Source organism: Macaca nemestrina, chromosome 16 (assembly GCF_043159975.1).
Source record: "Macaca nemestrina isolate mMacNem1 chromosome 16, mMacNem.hap1, whole genome shotgun sequence".
Lineage (NCBI taxonomy): Eukaryota > Metazoa > Chordata > Mammalia > Primates > Cercopithecidae > Macaca > Macaca nemestrina.
In genome coordinates, this window is record NC_092140.1 from 93,190,491 (window position 1) to 93,212,392 (window position 21,902).

The 21,902-nt window shown below is 40.5% G+C and overlaps 1 protein-coding gene across 8 annotated transcripts in view; it reads left to right on the forward strand.

The window, feature by feature from the left end:
- LOC105486007 (StAR related lipid transfer domain containing 13) overlaps positions 1-21,902 on the forward strand; it is a 553,767-nt gene that overhangs the window by 397,497 nt on the left and 134,368 nt on the right. The window contains exon 1 of one of the 8 annotated variants that reach the window (XM_011748649.3): positions 1,815-17,721. The exons of the other annotated variants lie outside the window; for them this stretch is intronic. Within the exon in view, the coding sequence (XP_011746951.1) occupies positions 17,664-17,721 (58 nt within the window). The 5' untranslated portion in view covers positions 1,815-17,663. Of the gene's footprint in view, positions 1-1,814; positions 17,722-21,902 lie in introns of those variants that run through there. 8 annotated transcript variants of the gene reach the window in all.

Here is a 21,902-nt window from a genome sequence, read left to right on the forward strand (position 1 = left end):
AACTCTTTTTTTCTCATTTTAATGTACAAAGCTAGCAGTCATCTCAATGTCGTGTAGCATGTCACCTATTTTTCATGAAGCACATTTGCAATGGTTGCCTTTAAAATATAGTACTCATTTATCTCCCTTTATCAGAAATATCTGGCAAGGGGACAAGGAGTTTTGTTTTCTTTTCTCTTCTTTAATAGAAATGATTTCCCAACTTATTAGTGAAAAGTAACTTATTTAAAATTTATTGTTTTAAAGAAAACTAGATGATATGTTTAACTTGCCGCCCTAAAATCTAAGACCGGGGAGCATCAAGCTCATTCAATAAATACAACTAATAATTTAAAATATTGTATAATCCAGGTGTTTTGGGAACACCCAAACACTGAATAAGGGAAAGGATAATGGTGAGAAAGAAACAAAGTGATTGGAGAAGTGGAGGAAGAAGAAAAATCAAAATGTGGGAAACAAAAGGGGAAAGAAATAGGAGGAATACCAAAAAAAGAAGATAAATGAAGGAGAAAAGAAAGACAAAAAACAGGGAAGAGGGATAGAGGGATGAGGGGGCCAGTGTGGAGTGGGGGTCACTATACCTAAGGCCAGAGACCCTTTTGCTCCTTCCCCACCCACCATTCAAGTCTGGACCCCAACTGGTAGATAATGCCAGAAGCTACAGCTCACAAATCTCTTAATGTTCTCACGTGCCCAGGATCGCCACAGACTTCCAGTTTTAAGTAGTGACTAAACATTCCTTTGTCATTAAAAATCTATTAAGTTACATTCCTTTATTCTTCCTTTTTTATCTTCTTTTTTTTTAAGAGAGAAGTTCTGTCACCCAGGCTGGTGTGCAGTGGCATGATTATAGCTCACCACAGCTGGTTGCCACCACACCCAGCTAATTTTTTTTTTTTTTTTTTTTTTTGTAGAAATGAGGTCTCACTATGTTGCCCAGATTGGTCTTGAACTCCTGGACTCAAGCAATCCTCCCGTCTTGGCCCCCCAAAGTGCTAGGATTACAGGCATGAGCCAACATGCCCAGTCTTCTTCTTCTTCTCAATGATAGCCCTGACTCATTCAAAAGTCAAGACCATAATAGAAATGTAAGTTTAAAATGTTATATGCCCATTTATTCAAAATTAATATTTTTAGCCTCATTGGGTCTTAAAGTGCAATAATATAAGGACCCCCCAGAAGATGATGTAAATCACCTACATGAAAAAACCCTTTTTGGCCGGGCGCGGTGGCTCAAGCCTGTAATCCCAGCACTTTGGGAGGCCGAGATGGGCGGATCACAAGGTCAGGAGATCGAGAGACGATCCCGGCTAACACGGTGAAACCCCGTCTCTACTAAAAAATACAAAAAAATAGCCGGGCGAGGTGGCGGGCGCCTGTAGTCCCAGCTACTCGGGAGGCTGAGGCAGGAGAATGGCGTAAACCCGGGAGGCGGAGCTTGCAGTGAGCTGAGATCCGGCCACTGCACTCCAGCCTGGGTGACAGAGCAAGACTCCGTCTCAAAAAAAAAAAAAAAAAAAAAAAGAAAAAACCCTTTTTGTCAGTGGTCCCAACCTTGTTAGCACGTCACAATCACCTGGCCAGTCATGAAAACCTGGGGTGTCTGGGCACCTCAACTGAGAGTGGTCTGAATTGAGGTCTCAGCACCCGTTATTCTGTAAGCACCTCGGGCGATGGGAAGTTCAGCCAGTGAGAATTGTGCCTTTTGGGCGATAGCAGTAGACTGAGTGAATCATGGTTGCAGCACTTACTAGTGAGGGCCATTCATACACCTATATAACTGGGATATCTATTATATAGCAAATTGAAAAGCTGCATATACAATAGATATGTAATATATTTGATATTGTACTTGATATTATATTTGGTGTCTGTTATATATACAGCAAATTGTGAAAATATATGATAGAAATATATATTATATCTAATATAATGTATATTAGGCCCTCTGAAACATGTTATGAAAAGACTAGCTCCAAAAAATGAGAGGACACTGGTCATGTGGAGCAGTTGTCCTGGTGGTGGTGTTGCGGAGACCTCATGTTGAATATGTGTCTGCTTGACCGTCATCTGAGCTCAGTGCTCATCATGTTGCCCCTATCACCTGCTGAATTGAGTACTAGGTCCCCACTCCGAGTGTCCCTCCATTCTGACTCTCTGCTGCCTGGTATCTTGGCTCCAGACAAACCAAGCTGCACTTTCTCTTCTGGACCTTTTTCCAGCCATTCCTTTATTTATCTATCTATCTATCTATCTATCTATCTATCTATCTATCTATCTATCTGTCTGTCTATCTATCTATCTATCAGATACAGAGTCTCACTCTGTCATCCAGGCTGGAGTGCAGTGGTGTAGTCTTGACTTACTGCAACCTCCGCCTCCTCTGTTCAGGCCATTCTCCTACCTCAGCCTCCCAAGTAGCTGGGACTACAGGCATGTGTCACCACACTTGGCTAATTTTTGTGTTTTTAGCAGAGATGAGATTTCACCATGTTGGCCAGGCTGGTCTCAAACTCCTGACCTCAGGCGATCCACCCACCTCGGCCTCCCAAAGCATAAGCCACTGCATCCAGCCCAGCCATTCCTTTAAACTAGACCAATCTAGAACTCTCTCCATAACCACACCATTGTCATTGTCTATTGAAATTTTATCCATCCTTGAAGGTCTTCTTTCAAGAAGCAATCTTAATTCTCTTGCCAACAGATAATTCTTTTTGCTTTTGAAATCCCACCTCATAGCGTTTTATTCTCTCCTCTCTCTCTCTCTTAGTTTTTCTGTTTTTTGTTTTATGGACATCAATTTTTTTATTATTTTATTTGTCTAATAAGCTGAGTGAAAGTTTAGGCTATCTTCTATATCTTTGGATCCTCTATTGGACCTTCCTAGCCCAGTGTTTTGCACAGAAAGTGCTCAACAAATATTTATTCAATAGAATTAATATAACTTTTAAAAAGATGTTGATGGGATATAAAACCCATTGAAATACAAAACTTAAATTTAAGTAGCTGTGATTGTTGAAACAAATGGCTAGTTTTAGGAGATGCTTTTCTGTTCCCCTACACAGAGACTTAGACCAAGATACAGCCATGAGAAGCTCAGATGGACTAGAGATGTGTGTGCATGTCTGGGGTACTTTAGGTGCATAGAAAGTGAATGAATAGGTAACGTTCTAGCCAACCCTGACTTAATGACGGTAGCGCTTTCCTCTTCTGTGAAGCAACACAGCCACTTATTCATCTTAAGTCACTTCTTCTTATCTCTCTTTGATACACGTCTTAATTTGTAACCCTAGGATTTATTATCTTTGCTTCAAGAGACAGACAAAGGATTTATGTCTATGAACACGGTGCAGTTGCCCTTCTACCCACACACTAAAAAATGAATTAAAAATTTGCTAAGCTTGAGCTTATTCATTACAGTGTTTCTCTGGATAACAGGCCCACCCCATCCCTTCCTGCACCCTCCAAATATCCTTACTGTACAGTGAATAAAATGTAATTGTTCTCCTTAGGCTATATCATTCTTCTGCTCACAGAAACCAAGAGCATCCATTTAAAAGTAGAATCTGGCCTCTTGAGTTTACCGGTTAATTTAATCAACTCTCTATAAATTACTTTAAAAAAAAAAAAAGCTTGGGGGAGAATGAAAGAAAAGAAAATCTATTTTAGAAACAAAAATGTATCTGTGCAGCTTTGTTTGCTCATGGAAGACAAAGGATCTTTCCAATAGGATGGAATGGCAGTTCCACTTATCTTGGCTGCACAGAAATTAGATCAGTAACATATTTTCTGTTGAAGAAGAAACCTTATCTTAGTGGCTCCATTTCAGAATCAATCATCTGCATTTCAGTCCTGCCCGTTCTCACAAGCAGGGAACATTATACAATTTGTATGTTTCAATTAGTTTGCCATAAAAAATGAGTAGCTCAAGGGCATTAGTTTATTACTGGTATCCAGCCATGTTTTCTTTTGCTAAATGACATTCTGAAAGCCTCCATTCTGAGCATAATCACCTTAGGGTACCCACAAAATGTGACCCCAAATGATTCAATTACAGCTAGAAGTTGTTCTCTTCCCAAAGCACAAGTCTTTTGCATTCACAGGATATTTTTTCCTTCGTAAACATTCCTGCAAGGATGTAAGTGCAGGAAGATTGTGTTCTGTCTTCTCCTTGCTGTCTTTTTTCTGTTTACTCTGACTTTATAAAATGCAGTGTTATGTCTTAGGACAAATTATCCTCAGTTTGCCAGCAAGTGAGTTTATAAATTATTTTATTCAAATGAGAAACATTTTCCCATAGAACCAATAGTAAAGGATGGTGAGTTTCCTGCTTACCCACAATGACTTATTTAACTCACAGTGAAACTCAGCTCTGTGGTTTTAATAGTTTTCTTTTATTTCTGAGAGCAAAGGAGCCTATGTTTCTAATAATTTGACATGTCTGGGACTGTCCCTGACATTTGACAGTTTTTTCCTCCTTGCCAGTGATAAGGAGATTCTTTCTTCCTCACTTCAGAGACAGCTTAATGTGTTGTATTTGGATGTAGGGATGTGTCAGTTATCTATTGCTATATGGCAAACCAATCCAAACTCAATGGCTGAAAACAACAATCATTTATTGGTTCACAGTTCTATATGTTGGCAATTTGGGCAGGGCTCAGCTGGTGAGTTCTTCTGCTGGTCTCTCCTTTCTTGTGCAGTGACAGTTCATTGGCAACTTGATGGAGTTTTGTGGCCTAATGGTGTCTCCCTCATATGCCTCATGGTTGGTTTCAGCTGTCAGCTAGGCCTTCCTCTACATGTGGTCCCTTATCCTCAAGGAGGCTAGCCTGGGCTTCTTGTCTCAGAGTTCCAAGAGGGTGAGCATAAAAGCTGAAAGACCTCTTCAACTTATGAGCCTAGGGCTTATAAGTTGTGTATCACTTCTGCTTGATTTGTTGGTCAAAACAAGTTGCATGGCCAAACCCAGATTTGAGGGCTCTTCCTGATAAGAGGAGCAGCAAGGCTCAATTTCAAAGAGATACGGGATGTGAGGAATTATCACAGCAGCAGTCTATGTAAAAAGTCTGCTAGAGGACTGGTGGGGTGAGTGGTGAGAGGTGACAAGTGGTGAAAGGGGTGAGAGGGTGACTGATAACTTTGAGATTCAGAGGATCTGGATTCCAGTGTCACTCTACTGTTTCCCGGTGATGTGACCTTGGAAAAACTACTATCCTATCCAAGCTTTAGTTTGCTATCTCTTGAGACTAATTCCTCATCCGCAGAGAACTTACTAACTCTCCTCCTTCACCTCCCCCATCCTGATTTGCAGCTTTCATGGTATTGGCATTCCCAGATTAAGGTACAAGTTGACCATCCCTAATCCAAAACTCCAAATTCTGAGATGCTCCAGTGAGCATTTCCTTTGAGCATCATGTTGGCACTCAAAATCTTTCAGATTTTGGAGCGTTTTGGATAATGCAAATATTTTTAAAAAATGAAAAAGAGCCAGAACCGAAAACATTTCTGGTCCCAAGCATTTCAGGTAAGGGATACTCAACCTCTATTCCCATCCAAATAAGTGCCCAAGTTAGGGACCTGGGAACCATACACTCCCTTACTCTCATCTCACTCTTAGCCATTGGTTCCTGCTTTCCACCTTTAAACCAGTGCTTAAATACCTTACAGGTGCCAGACCTGGGCTTAACAGGTAAACAAGGCTGACATGGTTCCAAGGAACTTGCACTCCACTGATAATATGAGAATCTCCAAGTTCTGTGAAGGAAACAAATGTTGTGAGAAGCAGTAAGGGCCCCAGGGACCCTGTTTTTGCCCACCGATATTCACAGCACCCCGCTGAATCCAGGCCACCATTATCCCTGGCCGGTCACAAGTGTGTCAGTTACACGGATTCTCTGTCCTTTATGGTTCATCCTTCACACTTGCTACAGGTATTGTTTTCGAGAAAAAAATAATTCCATACTTGAAAATCCCTATGACCCAGAGGATTAAAATCTGAACTCCTTAAGGTGGCATGAGAGGCCCTTCACTCTTGGCTGTGGTGTAGCTCTTCCCACACACACAAAGGTACTCTTCACCCTGAGGAGCTACACTCCTCACAGGTCATGGGATTGGTCATACACTGGCAAGAATCTGTGCCTTCCCTTTGGGAAAGTCTTTACTCTGAAATGCCTCTCTTTGATGCCTACCATCCCCCCTTCCACACTCCAACATTTCTATTTACTTTTGTATTTTAGAACTGTAGAACATGTAAGTGCTCAATAAATGTTGAATGAATGTTTGTGGTATCGAGGGGTAGCTGAGTATGGTTGTATCTACCAAAGAGTACCATGAGGAAGAAGAGGAGGTACATTGTGCTATGGAGTGGGCACTAGGGATAGAATAAGGGGGCCTTCCTTGGCAAAACAGCAATAGAATTGGAATAGGAATTCCTGTAGCCACATCATCCAGGAAGGAGAGTTGTGATGGAGAGGTGTTTTCTGAGGCTGAATACATGCTTGCAGGAGCCAGCAGTTTGGAAAAGACTGGGACTATTTTTGTTGTACAGTGAGAAGTAATATATACCTGCTAACTTGGAGGAATTACTAGGAAGCTCTAAGAACAGAAAAACAGACAAAGACACACCAGCTAAACCTCCAAATATATCAGACTCAATATATAGTAAAGATGTTTTGAAAATAGTTTTAACTATAAAATTATTAACTCCATACTATTTAATTAAATTTTATTTTCCATTTATACGTATGACTGAAATTGCCTAGAAAAATACCTTTGATTCAGAACTCAAAATGTTTTATCATAGCTTTTGTTGTAGTTTAACATTAATAAAAATGCAGTTTTTATTAATAAAAAACTGCATTAATAACGATTATGGTTTTATTCTATTGTGTTGAATACCCAAGTTATTTCTTAGCTAGATTTTAAACATTCACTAGGTTCCTTTTACTCATGCCATTGTTTCTATCTTTATTGACCTCCATTAGTGCTAAGAATTAACTTAGATCTACTTTCTATGAATAGAGGTCTGTTTTGACACTTAATTGATTGTAGAAATCAATGGCCCTAAAATAGTTTACAAAACAATTTCATACCCATAAGCTCATGGAATCCTCACAACAAATTCAGAAATATGACAAAACACAGTTTACTCATTTATAATACAGTCTTAATAACGGCACCCTACACAAGACATCCAACTTGGGAAGTGATAAATGAAAGTATCTCTGTTTGCAGATGACATGATCTTATATGTGGAAAACCATAAAGACTCCACCAAAAAATGGTTAGAACTAATGAGCAAATTCAGCAAAGCTACATGATACAAAACCAACATGCAAATGTCAGTTGCATTGCTATACATGAACAATTAACAATCTGAAAATGAAATTAAGAAAACAATACCACTTATAATACTATCAAAAGGAAATAAGGATACCTAAGGATAAACTTAAGGCTCCTTAAGGATAGAATACTTAAGGATAAACTTAACCAAAGAGGCAAAAGACTTGTACATTGAAAACTGCAGACATTGCTGAAAGAAATTAAAGATACAAGTAAATGGAAGGACATCTCATACCATGGATTAGAAGACAATATTGTTAAAATGTTTATACTACTCAAAGTGATCTAGAGATTCAATGCAATACCTATCAAAATCCCAGTGGGATTTTTTATTTTGCAGAAGTAGAAAAAAATTCTAAAATTGATGGGTCTCGATGGATCCTGAATAGCCAAAACAATCTTTAAAAAGAAGAACAAAGTTGGAGGCTTCATACTTCCTGATTTCAAACATATTACTAAGTTTCAGTAATCAAAACAGTATGTTACTGGCATAAAGATAGACATATGGACCTATGAAACAGTATAGAGAGCCAAGAAACAAACCCTCGTGTATACTGTCAAATGATCTTCAATGAACTCATCAAGACTACATAATGAGAAAATGACAGTCTCCTCAATAAATGGGAAAACTGAATATTTACATACCAGTGAATAAAGTTGGATCCTTGCCTTATGCCACATATAAAAATAACCCAGAATGGATAAAATATCTGAATGTAAGACTTGAAAACTATAACATTTCTAGAAGGAAATGGGAGAAAAGCTTAATGAATGACATTGGATTTGCAAAAATGTATTTGATATGACATGAAAAACACAGGCAGCAAAAGCAAAAATAGACAAATGGGACTACATCAAACTTAAAAACTTTTGCACAGCAAAGGAAACAGTCAAGAGTGAAAAAGCAACCTATGCAATGGAAGAAAATATATGCAAACCATACATCAGATAAATGGTTAACATCTAGAATATATAAGAACTTCTACAACTTAACAACAACAACACAAACAAATTGCCTGATTTAAAAACATGGGCAAAAGACTTGAATAGCTATTTCTTCAAAGAAGATACACAAATGCCCAAGAAGCATATGAAAAGATGCTTGGTATCACTAATCATCAGGAAAATGCAAATAAAAACCACAATGAGATATTACCTCATACTCCTAGGGATGGTAATTATCAAAAACAAACAAACAACAAAATAAGAAGTCTTGGCAATGATGTGGAGAAATTGGAACACTTGTGTATTGTTGATGGGAATATAAAACAGTGCAGCTGCTACGGAAAACAGAATGGAGGTTCCTAAAAGATTATAAATAGAATTGTCATATGATCCAGCAATTCTACTTCTTAGTATATCTCTAAAAGGATTAAAGCCAAGAGTTCAAAGAGATTTGCACCCCAAGTTCATTGTTGTGTTAGTCACACTAGCCTAGAGGTAAAAGCAACCTAAATGTCCATTGATGATGAGTGAAAACATGAAGAAATGTGGTACATATATAAAGTAGAATATTATTTAGCCTTAAAAAAGAAGGAAATCTTGTTATATGCTACAACGTGTGTGAGCCTTGAGGTCATTATGCTAAGTGAAATAAGCTAATCACAAAAAGACCAATTCGGCTTGATTCCACTTCTATGAGGATTCCAAAGAAGTTAAACTCATAGACACAGAAAGGAGAATGATGATTGTCAGTGGCTCGGGGGAGGGGGAAATGGGGAGGTTGTTGCTTAATTGGTATAAAATTTCAGTTTTGCAAGATGAAAAAGACCTGGAGACCCATTACACAACAATGTACATAGAGAAAACACTAATGTGTTACCTCTTAACACATTCAGAAGTTATTTTTTATCCCTTAAAAATGGTTAAGATGGTATATTTATGTTGTGTTTTCTTACCACAATAAAAAAAAATGCTACCTCATGGGGATATCATAGGATTATAGAGATAATGTATATAAAGCACTTGACTCATTATATGCACTTCCACATTAGCTATTATTATTGCTACAAATTAATCAACCCAAGCCTAAGGATGATAAGTGACTTGCTCAAGGTTCCACAACTACTAAATGGCAGCACTGGACCGTCAAGTCAGGTTTTCTCACTCTAGAGCTCATAGATTTTCGACTGTTCCTTGCTTCCTGAAACTGAAACTTTCTTCCATATGGCAAAAATTTACACCCTGGGATCCCCAACCGATATTTAAAAATCACTGGTCTGTTTCTTACTAAGCATACACATAAAATAGATGTTCTACTTTTAAGGCTATGCTGTTTTTCTAATGTAAACTTTTTTATCACTCATTTTACCTTTTGGGGGATATATATTAATTTTCCCCAAATCTTTCACTTTATTTGACCCCATCCTTATTCCAATATCTTGGGCAGCCCTTCTTAGTCCATTATAGTGCCTTAGGACAAGCAGATCTTTAGGTTTTAACTATTAAATAAATTTTTAGTCTTGAAATCTGGCTTTGCCATTGAAACTAGCCAGGGAGTTGGACCAACAAAGAAAAATCCCAAGGGAGTGAGGATTATGTCTGTTGTGTTCAATGTTGAATTCTCAGGGCTTTATGTGGTGCTATATTAATGGATGAGTAAGCAAAAGTGCTATCTAAAAGAGAGTCTTAGATTATCTTGAGCTGGAAAGTAATCCAAGGTCAGCCATAACTACTCAGTGGAAGAGCTAGTCTCAAAACATATTTCTGCTTAATACTACCTCACTCATAAGTGATACTGATCAGTTACTCTGTGTGGTTTACATAAGATGTGTTCTTCAAAGACATAATTTTGTCTGTCTCTTTTTATGAAGACACTAATGAAACATTTCTGTAGACAGTGATGAAACAGTTCTTTGAATCTAACATACTCTTGGTTTTTGTCACCAGGTAAAATGTTTCATTTCATTCTAAGCCATAAAGACTCTTTTCAACCCAATTGGTATAGTTTAAAAGCAAAAATCGTTTCAAAGGAAATATGGTGTTTCTAAGAGCATCAGTAGAGATTGTGTCAAGCTTTTCCTTAAAATTTTTTGACAAGTGTAGTCAAATGGGTGTAGGGGATGGTGGTGAGGGGGGAGATGGGAAGTTTTTAATCAAGGGATCACACTGGTAAGTGCTGTGATCCAGAAATGTCTTTTCTAGCACCAAAGTTAGGATTAACTGGAGAAGCAAGATGCTGGAGGCAGGAAGACCAGAAAAATAGTTCATTGCAATAGTTCGTGTGGGAAGTGAGGCTACTGCAAAACAGGTCAATGGCAGAAACAAAAAGGAGGAATAAGATGTTACAAATTGAGGCTTGTTTATGTTCTTGAAGGCAGGGCCCAAGTCTTACATCTGCAGTACTAACACAATGCCTTCTTGCTGGCAAGGACTCAATCTATAGATGTTTTATGAATTTAGGAACCAATTGAAAGTGAGGCCAAAGAAAAACAGGGATTACAACATGACTTCATTATTTAACTTTTTTTCCTAGTTAGCTGAGAGTGGTGACTCCTTTAAGAAGTTAGAAATCTGGAACTGGGACTTTGAAAGAGGACAAGAGTGAAGTTCCAGGAGAGGTGCAGAGAGCAGAAAGAGATTAGGATATGACTAGGAGAAAGCTGAATTCCTTGACATGGATGAGATTGTAGAGGACTGGTTTAAGAAGAAAAGAGAAAAGGTTAATGTGTAGATCTTTGGGGAAAGCATGTATATATAAGAAAAGGAAGAAAGAAGAAAATTGAGTAGTGAAAACCAAAAGCAATTCCATAAGGGTATATATCCAAGGGAAGAAAGAATTTCAGGAAGGAATCAGTGGTCAAAAAGTATCAAACTCTGAAGAAGAGACTGAAATTTTTAAGAGAAAGGAATGAATTTATACCAATCTCAGAAGATGGCTGTAATTTAATTTCTAAAAGTAATAACATTCAGTAATGCAACAACATTGAGGAAAGCTATTGAGTAGCTGTTGTGAGCCAGAGTGGTTGTAATGCATTGTCCTCACTGTCCTCAAGGGATTGAGGACCAGTTGATTCCTGCTGTCACCTCAAGGTCAAGCACTGAAACCATTCCAGTATCAGAGGACTCAAGATAATAAAGATTGCTCTTCCCCTGTATCTACATAGATGCACTTTCCTGACTGGCTTCCTTATGCTCAGCAGTAGACCACCATATTGCTAAGGAAACAGGGGATGCCAAGGAAGATTGTTGCTGAAAGCTTCTGATTTAGCACTCCAAAGTTTGGAAATCTCTGCATATGTACAAAGGCTTAAGGGGATTAACCAGGATGAAAAACTGAGGTCTGCTATTCAGCACAAGAGATTTTCCTCAAAATCTCTAACACTCACACAGCCATGCGTTTCCACTGAACCCAGGGGCCTCCTTGCACCTCATTCTTCCTTATTCCTCTCCACAGAAACACTAACAAGGTGTATGAGGAGAGTCCTGCTTGCCACCAAGTCAGAAGAGAATACAAATCAGATTCCTGCCAAAGATTTTGGATCATGCCTTACTGGCCAGCCATAAATTCTGTCTTCTGAAAGGAATGATATGATTCATTCTCACCAGTCTGAAGCATTCAATAATAGAGTGATTCAGTCTTAAAAAATCAAAAGGCACTTCGGGTTCCCCAAAATGCCAAAGAGAAAGCACAAATTACTCACACTTTGTAATGAAAACAGTACGTTTTCATAATTTTAAGAGGCTGGAATGAGCTTTAAGACAGCAAGATATATGCATTATGTATTTATGTACACTGATTTGGGGATGGTTTTCTTGCCCCCAATTGGGTCATTTATGTACTTTCTCATTCAAACTGTGAGATTAGCCTGATGTTAATTTAACAACAGAACATCTACCCGCCCAAGCACACCTGCTGCTCTTAGGACATGAGCTGCTAATGCAATGTTTCTTAAACATGCGCATGCATTAGAATCACCTGGAGGCCTGGCCAAAGCACAGATCACTGTGCCCCACCCAGAGAGTTTCTGATTCGGGAAGTCTGGAGTGGACCCAAGAATTTGCATCTGGAGCAAGTTCTCATGTCAGAGGTTTCCAGACTTCCTTGGCTCCTGGTGTCCTCAAGGCCTCAGTAGTTTTTGCATAGTGTCCTTCAACAGGGCCACCAGACTTTTCTGATAACTCTGTTTCTAGGCCAAAAGAAATACCTCACAGTTGCATTTATTAAGTACATAGACTGAAACACCTGAAGAAGTATTTGTGTCCTAACAACTTAGCAGCTGTTTTTAAAAACACCCTTAAATTGAAAGAAAAATATATTTTAATAATAACCACAATTACTTAATAATGAGATGTCTGCACTGGCTGGACACTGCACAGTTTCTCGAACCTGGGAATCAGATGGGCTATTGCCAGCCTTATTTTCTGTTCCATATTGATTTTCACATAGCACCTGCTTTTTATCACAGCATCTGCCAAAAATCCAGCTAGATATGGACTCATGGAAAGGAATGTTGTTGACAGAATCTCATGTTGAAAGCGTGAACTACTTTGGACTAGTAGTTTGCTGAATGTCTGACAGATGTCCCGTGTTGCTTGTGAGTCTCTCAAGAATTTAAAAAATATCCCAAGGCTCCTGTGTGAGTTTGCGACAGTGCCCCAGAGTGCCCTGGTGCACCTTTTGGGAACTGGCAACTCAGGCATTCCTGATGCTAGTTTGAAGATGCCGCTTTGAAAACCACTGTACTAATGGCTTCAAGAGACCAGAGGAAGGAGTTCTCTGAACATTTTTACATTTTCTGTGATATTACGTAAGATCCTTAAAATATTGAAAAGGAAGAAATGCAGATAAATATATACAAATTCAGCACTAACGACTTTTTATTTCTATAGCAGAAGAACCAGATATGGAAGAAATCAGAGAAGGAATAAAGATATCAAAAGGAGTTGTATACTATCATTGTTATGAATAATTTACAAAGCAATTTGTATAACCTTTTAAAGTCATAACTAATTAAACCTGGCAATCCCAGTGAGCCAGGTAACAATTGTTTTCCATGCTTTACACACAGGAGACTGATATATAAGATTAGGTGACTTGCCTCAGGCCAAAGAGAGGTAGATTTGTTGGAGACAGAATGCTAAAATCACAGTATTTTTACTTTCATCAACAAAAAGTTATAAGAAACGGGACTATCATTTCATATCATTAAGAAAAGTCCCTCAAACTTCATAGTTAATTTTCACAAAAATCATGTAAGGTGACTGAACATCAAGTAGCACCATTTTATTAATGAGAACTCCATGGCCAGTTGTGGCCTTGTGCGAGGGGAATAGCAGTGAAGCATTTGAGAGAGCCCATGAGTGGAAGAGAGAAGATGACATGATGAATGTGAAGACACAGAGTACAGGGAGAGGAAGGCTGGTTTTTACCTTTGAAAATAGCTGGGACTCTGTTCCTGTATCCTCAGGAGCATTTTCTCAAAAGAACAAAATTCAAAGCCACTTGAGGACAAAGGGGCAGAAAACTCAGCTTATGACCAGAAAAGCGGGTAGCAGTCAGTAGTTCTCCATCTCAAGGGGTGGAGGTTCTGCATCTGTTTGATGAAATCATTACTTCTTTGGGGGCTGGAACCAAGAGGTTCAAGAGAGTCTATTCAGACACAGCCAGCCTAGCATATTTTTCTATTTGTACACATGCTTATAAGCCACATATGTTCACAAATACGGTCATACATATCTTTGGCTCATCTGCAGTACCTGGAACAGTGAGGGCCTGGTGCATTTAATGCAGGATTCTTCTTGGCCCTTTCAATGGACTCATAGAAGGGGCACCCCACCTATTCGGTCTGCCATGCTCAACCCCTTGCAGGAGGGAGCACGTGAGCAAGCAAGTGCAGGATCCGACTGGCTGCTCTGGCTGCTGACACAGGAGCAACTTCTGTGCAGGGCCTGCATCCAGACCAGGCATGTCACCTTGAGGGGAATGCAGCAACACCCAGGTAAGGATGACTGCAACCCCAAAGCCCCAGAGGGGGTGTTACAGTGCTCCTTTAGTTCTGCCATCTGCAGACTTGTGTCAACAGCTCAGTTGGCCCCTTGCCTCATCGTGTGGGGTGGCTGCTCCACCAGCAAGGGCAAAGGGCTGCTGTGACAGCCTTTCTGGGTACCCACACTTGGTGGGTCCTGAGCTCTCATCCAGCATCCAAGACGAATGAGATCACATGGACAATTGAAGGATGGTGAAGGCAGAGAATTTTATTAAGTGATGAAAATGGCTCTCAGTGGAGAGGGGAGCTGGAGAGGGGACAGAAAGGGCAGGTCATCTTCCCTGAAGTCAGGTTGTCTCTTCCCTGCAGTCAGGCTGTCATCTCCTCTAATGACTGAGTCTGGGGTCTTTATAAGCACAGGATGGGGTGTGCATGCTGACTGGTTTCTGAGTATGCAAAAAAGGTTAAAGTGAAGATACAACTCAAATGTGGGCCTGACAGAATAGAAAACCAATTAGGAAAGGGTAGGTATATGGAAAATAGATAAAGGGTGGGGATCCATCAGAGGAAAGCACACCAAACAGGAAGACAAGCTCTCAATCCAATCCTAGGATTTAACCTGTAGCTTTGACTTTCAGGCTTTAAACTCTCTTTGGCTTGGAGGTGGGGTTTCACTGGGTACCTCCCCTATATGCTGAGGCATTTGGCTGCCTCCTGACGCTATCACATTGAGCAGTGCTTGATATGTTACTAAAATGTCAGGGGTTTGGTCTAGGTCTTGCTGCTCTCAGCACAGAATGTCAATCACTGAGACAACAAGTATTGCCAGAGAAGAAGGCTTTAATCAGGTGCTGCAGCAAAGCAGAATGGGAGACTTAGTCTCAAATCCATCTCAACAATGGACTAAAATTAGGAAGTTTATGCAGGAAAACAGGGAACTAGGAAGAACAAGGAAGCAATCATGATGGATGAGGGGTCTTATGTCTCATCGTCTGGATGTAGTGATTGAGTGAGTTTCATTCCCCTGCCTGAGGGTTGATTTCCTGAGGAAGGCACTCAGAACAGACAAATGTAAGTTTCTAGTTTTAATTCAAAGGGTCAATTTCTATGTTTATTGAAAAACCTGCAAATATCATTTCTTTGGGACAATTGAGCTGGTTTCAGATACACATCGTCAAAGTTTTTGGAGCATGATTGCAAGATTCTGGAGGAAAAGAGAAGAGATGAGAGATTATAAATTGAGTTATTGTGTTTTCACCTGTCCTGGAATAGATAAGATTTAACACACTAACCAGTGATCTAGATGACTAAACAGAGTACAGTAGTCCCTCTGCATCTGAGGGTTCTTCCCCACTTGTGAGTCAACAAATCCCAGATAAAAATATTTGAAAAAAAATTTAAAAATAAAAGAATAACAGTACAACAATAAAAATATAAAATTTAAAGTGCAATACAAGAACCATTTACATAGCGTATTTATTTAGTTTTGGAGACAGAGTCTTGCTCTGTCACCCAGGCTGGAGTGCAGTGGTGTGATCTTGGCTCACTGCAACCTCCACCTCCCAGGTTCAAGTGATCCTCCTGCCTCAGCCCCTCGAGTAGCTGGGATTACAGGCACACGCCACCATGCTTGGCTACTTTTTGTATTTTTAGTAGAGACGGGGTTTTACCATGTTGGCCAGGCTGGTCTCGAACTCCTGACCTCAGGCAATCCACCCATCTTGGCCTCCCAAAGTGCTTGGATTACAGGCATGAGCCACCATGCCCGGCCTTTTTACATAGCATTTACATTACAGTAGGTATTATATGTAATCTAAGGATGATTTAAAATATATGGGGGATGTACTGGGTTACATGCAAATACTATGCCATTTTATATCAGGGACTTGAGCATCTACAGATTTTAGTATAGGTGAGGGGGGCATGGAACCAATCCCCTGTGGATACTAAGGGATGACTATATACTAAAATGACACTGAATCATAAAGCTATTAAAATCTTTAAAGTTTCAGGTAAGCCTCAGTCATCTGGAAACGCTATGGGAATGCCCCGGGCCTGCAGTCAGAAAGAGAGTCTGCAGTTTGCACTCCAGCTTTCTCCTGCTGGCCATGTGACCAAGGCCATTCTTTAACAGTCAGTTTTCTAAGACGTAGGTCTAAATAGAGCTCCAAAGGGAGGTGGTAAATGTGAACGTATGCCACAAGTTTTTATTATGTTCCCTTCAACTCAAGATGATGCGCACAGCCTAGACCACAACTCCCCCAAATCTGCCCCTCCTCCGGTCCCTCATTCATAATGTAGGGTTCTCTAATGCCCTAGCCTGCAGGGCAGTGAGGCCGGCCTGAGTAAGCCCTCATGTGTGTTAGAGGAGTCCCAGGATTACAAAGCACCAGAGCTCATACCCTGTCTATAAAGAGAGCCACTCAGCCACCACCCGTGTGCCAGGCCTGAGCCTCATCTCCCTGGTGCCTTGTGCAATGTGTGGCACAGTGAGAACCTGGCCCTGCTTTCCTGAAAATCTTCACCCTGTCCAGGGCCTTATGCACCAATGGCTGCCGAGTCAGCAGCTTGAGGGCCGATCAACCCCTCGTCTCCACTCCCAGCCCATTGTCTTCACTGTGTCTCACCCTTGAGATAAATTCGAAGTTATAACTGTCCTTTATCACTAGGCCTGCCAACTGAGGAGTGTCCTGAGATGCAGGACTTGAAGTTTTAAAACTGGGATGGTAGGTCATCCTATATATGGCCCAACTGAAACTCTATCTCCTTCTAAGCTAGTGTCCCAGTCTCTCCAGTTGGAAATAAGTATTATTTTCTCTCTTCTTTATGTGCCCACGACATTCTGACTATGCTCGTATCTTGGCACTTTGCAGGTATTACAGTTCTTTCCCAAGTGTTTCCGCTTCTTTCACCAGGTTCTTAGCATCTTGCAGTTGTGGTTCTTCCATCCTCCTCAGTGCCTCACTGGCACTTTGCACATCAGGGGTACTTAAGAGTACTTTGCGTACATTGAACAAATTAATCATTCAAACATAAAATGAGTAAAGACCGACCTTACGCGTCATAATGGACTAAGTAAACAGTGTCTTAGAAGAGATAATGTGATTCTCAGATGAATCAACATGAGGATAACAGGAAATAGGCTGAGATTTCAGCAAAAGAGAATTCTTGTGCATCAGAAAGCAGCCCTTGACCGGAAAGGGTGATGGAAAAAAGTGGATATAGCTTACAAAAGAAGATTATGAAAGCTCCACTCTCAAAATCGTTCAACAGTGTCCCAGCATTCATGGATGTTTGTTTAAAATGAAGATTTTTCTGAAATAAAGGGCTGGGCAAAGTAATGTTGGAGGCGGTGTTCAGGCAGGCCACCTCCGGGAAACCCAGGGTACCAGGATGAGTATGCTCCCTATTTCTACCAGAGCAGCCACGCCTCTTCTTCTTTCTAACCAAGGTAAGATGTGCATGTACCGGCTTTTTCCTGTCCAAGTTGTGACTGTTTAGGTTTAGAAGTCAAGAGCGTGAGAGTAAAGCTAACTAGCCGCAGATGATGATCTTACGTTGTAGCTGAATACTTTTCCAATACGGGATTTATCTGGGGACCTAAGGCTCAGTGAATTACCATTTGCCATGGTCTTCACTGGAGAACGATGGCTCCAATCTCCTTCTTCCCCATGTGAACTGACCATCTGCTCCCAATAATTGCAAATTCACTTCCAGGCCTCATAAAGTCTCCCTGTGTTCTTGCTTGTCTTTGAAATGCCTCAGGCAACTGCTCTTCTGTCCAACGGAGCAGCCACAACAGCTGTGGGATTCACTAGGGTTTGTCTCTGCTCCATTTTTGGCAGCAGGCAACCACCACTAAGCCACTCTCCAAAAAAGCCTGCAAATCGTAAACCCATTTAAGGTTTAACTCCTGGGGGACAACAAAGAGAACTGCCTTTGAATGTGAGCTCTGTGTGCCTCACTGAGGCGTCTGGCACAGGGGCTTGTCCTCAGGGCCAGGGTGATGCGTAGGGAAAGTTACAAGCTTCTGAGGGAGTATTTTCACAGGTTTTCCAAACAAAGAGTTCTTTCTTCCAACCCCATACAACTCTCTTCTGATTGCTAATTAACCAAAGCTAGTGAAAAACAGGCCGTTTCTGTAAATAGACTAGAAGTAGTATGTGCGTGTGGTGTGTGTGCACACGTGTACTCGCGTGTCCATGCCTGGCACGGGTGATGTGACTTTTAATATTTTTCGTTTTTGTTTGTGTTTGTTCAAGCAGGCCATGAAATGAATGAAAGTCTGTTTTGAGTTCAACAAGAGATAAAGGGGTGTTACAGGGCATCTTGTCCTTCTGGTAATTTTTCCAGTACTCACGCAGTCTTGCAGTTGTCCTGGCAACTTGAGTATGTTAAGTGTTTTGCTTTAAGTTGCCCTCTGTCCTCTTAAGTTGAGAGTTACCACAGTCTTCACCATAGGATCTGTTTTGGTCTGTGTCATCTCACTGTCCTGACCATATCTCACCTGTCTTCCCCTGTTTACTTCCATGGAGTCACTATTTAGGAAGTCCCTTCTCAGCCCATCTGCCTTAAATCACTGCATTGTTAGCCGGGCGCGGTGGCTCAAGCCTGTAATCCCAGCACTTTGGGAGGCCGAGACGGGCGGATCACGAGGTCAGGAGATCGAGACCATCCTGGCTGACACGGTGAAACCCCGTCTCTACTAAAAAATACAAAAACTTAGCCGGGCGAGGTGGCGGGCGCCTGTAGTCCCAGCTACTCGGGAGGCTGAGGCAGGAGAATGGCGTAAAAAACCCGGGAGGCAGAGCTTGCAGTGAGCTGAGATCCGGCCACTGCACTCCAGCCCGGGCGACAGAGCTAGACTCCGTCTCAAAAAAAAAAAAAAAAAAAAAAAATCACTGCATTGTTTATTTTCCCACCAAGGAGGCTTCCCTCTGTTGGTTGCCTGTCTTTCAGATTGAGTATGCATTTGAAGATCTAGAAGCCCCTTTCCTTAGAAGCCCATACAGGCTGCTGGCAATTTTTATTCAGGCTGCTTCACCACTTGGTACAGTCTTCCACCTAGTCAAAGCCTGCCAGAGTCTGATGGCCTTTTGGAATGGTTGCTGAAGTCTTCAAAACCCTACTTCTTTTAACTTTGCTTTTGTGGTTACATATGAATAGTTTCATAAGTTTTGCAATTTGGTATCTTGGAGTTTTGAAACAGTGTTGCATTTTGATTGTTTTATCCACAATTATGATACTTACTGTGAGGTTACATACCAATTAGATCCTTGTCTTACTCGTGTCTAATCAATATTTCTTACTTGTTTTAATTCTGGCCTTTTTGGTTATCAGACTCTATGTGATGGGGGAAAAAAGCTCTTCACAGGCCTCTAGTGGACATGTAGTGGAACTGCAGAAATCTTGTTTTCAAGCGTGTAGAACTGTTGGTGTGGCCCATGTCCAAATTAGCAATCACAAGCATGTTATTCATTTAGTATTTAATTTAAAGATAAATAGTATGCGTGGAAGCAAGGAAGATAGGGATACTGGTGAAATCAAACTCTTGATTGACTAACTACAGCATATGACCAGGTTGTCCACTGTTGCCTGTTGTCATCTGAACTGAGTTTCTTTGACTAAGGAGTCCACGCAGTCTCTGTTTTATAACAGGAGCTCAATTTCAACTTCCAAAAAAAAAATTGTAAATGAACTGTACTCTTAATTCATTTTTATCAATAATTTTTATGAAGAATGCCTGATATTTTAGTAGATTCATAGTTTAAATAAGAAACAATCAGTTTAAATGTTTCTTCTCAAAAGAGTTGAAAATAATATGTCTCTATAAGGAAATACATAAGGGAGTAATGTGGTCCAGAGGCAACCTCAGCCTTTGCCAGAGGCTGCAATCCACCAGAATCCATTGGGGCTCCCTCCCAGCCATCAGTGATTTTCCATGAGCACTCCATGTACTCTTCATGCTTCTGTGCCGTGCTTTTATGTTGCCTTTGCCTGAAATAACTCCTCCCTTCCACCACTTCCCCACCTGGCAAAATTCTTCATATCCTTACAAATCCAAGTCAAATGTTCTGTTTTATTTGCATCTCCTTTCCCCCACCACACAACCGTTTAAAAACTGCTCTGCGTTGTTTTGTTTTACTATCGCACATTCAATCTATCATTATGTTCATTTGTAAAGGGCCTCTCTTTCTGCTGATGGGCTTTGAGCTTCTCATATGTTGTTAGGATGGTGGTGTGCTTCGCAATATTCTCATCATCGCTTTATCCTCAGTAGCTAACACAGCTCCTGGCATCTCGTAAAGACTTTTTCAATTAACTGATACTCCTTATGTTGCTTGTCCTAGGAAAAAATGAGAGTGAGGGAAGTCTGCCTCATTTTGTCTTTGGTATCTAGGTTTGCATCCAGCATCTTGCCTCCCTATTGTTCCCCCTCCATAGTCATGTCCAAGTTAAAGTGGTCCTAATACCCTAAATTACCTTTTTCAGGATATTTGGACTATAAACCTTATCTCAAATTTAAAATGAACTGTTTTGCCCTAGTGTTAAACAAGAACAGGAACTTCAAGCAATTAGGTTGGTGAGAGAGTTATTTGGGGGAATGGAATGCCTAGCTCTATATATAGAGTAATGGCTGTCTCTTCTCCCTAAGAATTGGACTAGCTTCACTCTTTGTAGAGGGAGCTTCCATGCCTCCTTTTGGATTTAACTTACAAGTATTTTCAAGGTATTGACATGGAAAGTAGTTCTGAAACAATTTAGCTATCCGTTTAAATTCACATAGGGTTGAACTACCTGGGATCGTGTTTTAGCTATCTATGAGGACAACGAGATTCTGATGAGTCCGTCACTGCCAGCAGACCTTGAACTAAGATAGAAAAGACTAAAGATGGAACTTTCAAGGGAATGGCTTTATGGCTAGAGATCTGATGTTACTTCACATTAGAGGGCTGAGCAAAGCTTGCAGGTTGTAGATGAGAGCAATTCAAAGCAACCGATGACTGAGGCATTTTCTAATGGCCATTTAAAGGTTAGGAATGAAGCTTGATTTGCTGCAAACACTCAGTTTGGTTTTGCTTAGTTTTCTTTGAGGCAGAGGTTCTTAGTCTGGTGACTTCTCTGCAAAACTTCAGAAATTATATAAGAACAAATGAATATACATATGCCATATGTTTAATGGAGAGAAATTTGTTAAGATCCCTAAAAATTTTTAAAAACAGTTAAGAAGTACTGTTTTAAGAGAAAGGTAGATGTTTTATAGTACGAATCAAGTTACTAGACTTCTACCTAAACATTGCTTGGACTAGCCTGAATATTACATTTTCATATATTGTCCAATTGCCTGCTTCTGAAATGTTCTTATCTGAATAATAGAACTAGATTTGAGGCCGGGCACGGTGGCCCACACCTGTAATCCCAGCACTTTGGGAGGTCAAGGTGGGCAGATCACCTGAGGTCAAGAGTTCAAGACCAGCCTGGCCAACATGGTGAAACCCTCTCTCTACTAAAAATAAAAAAATTAGCCAGGCATGGTGGTGCGTGCCTATAATCCCAGATACTTGGGAGGCCGAGGCAGGAGAATCGCTTGAACCCGGGAGGCGGAGGTTGCAGTGAGCCGATATTGTGCCA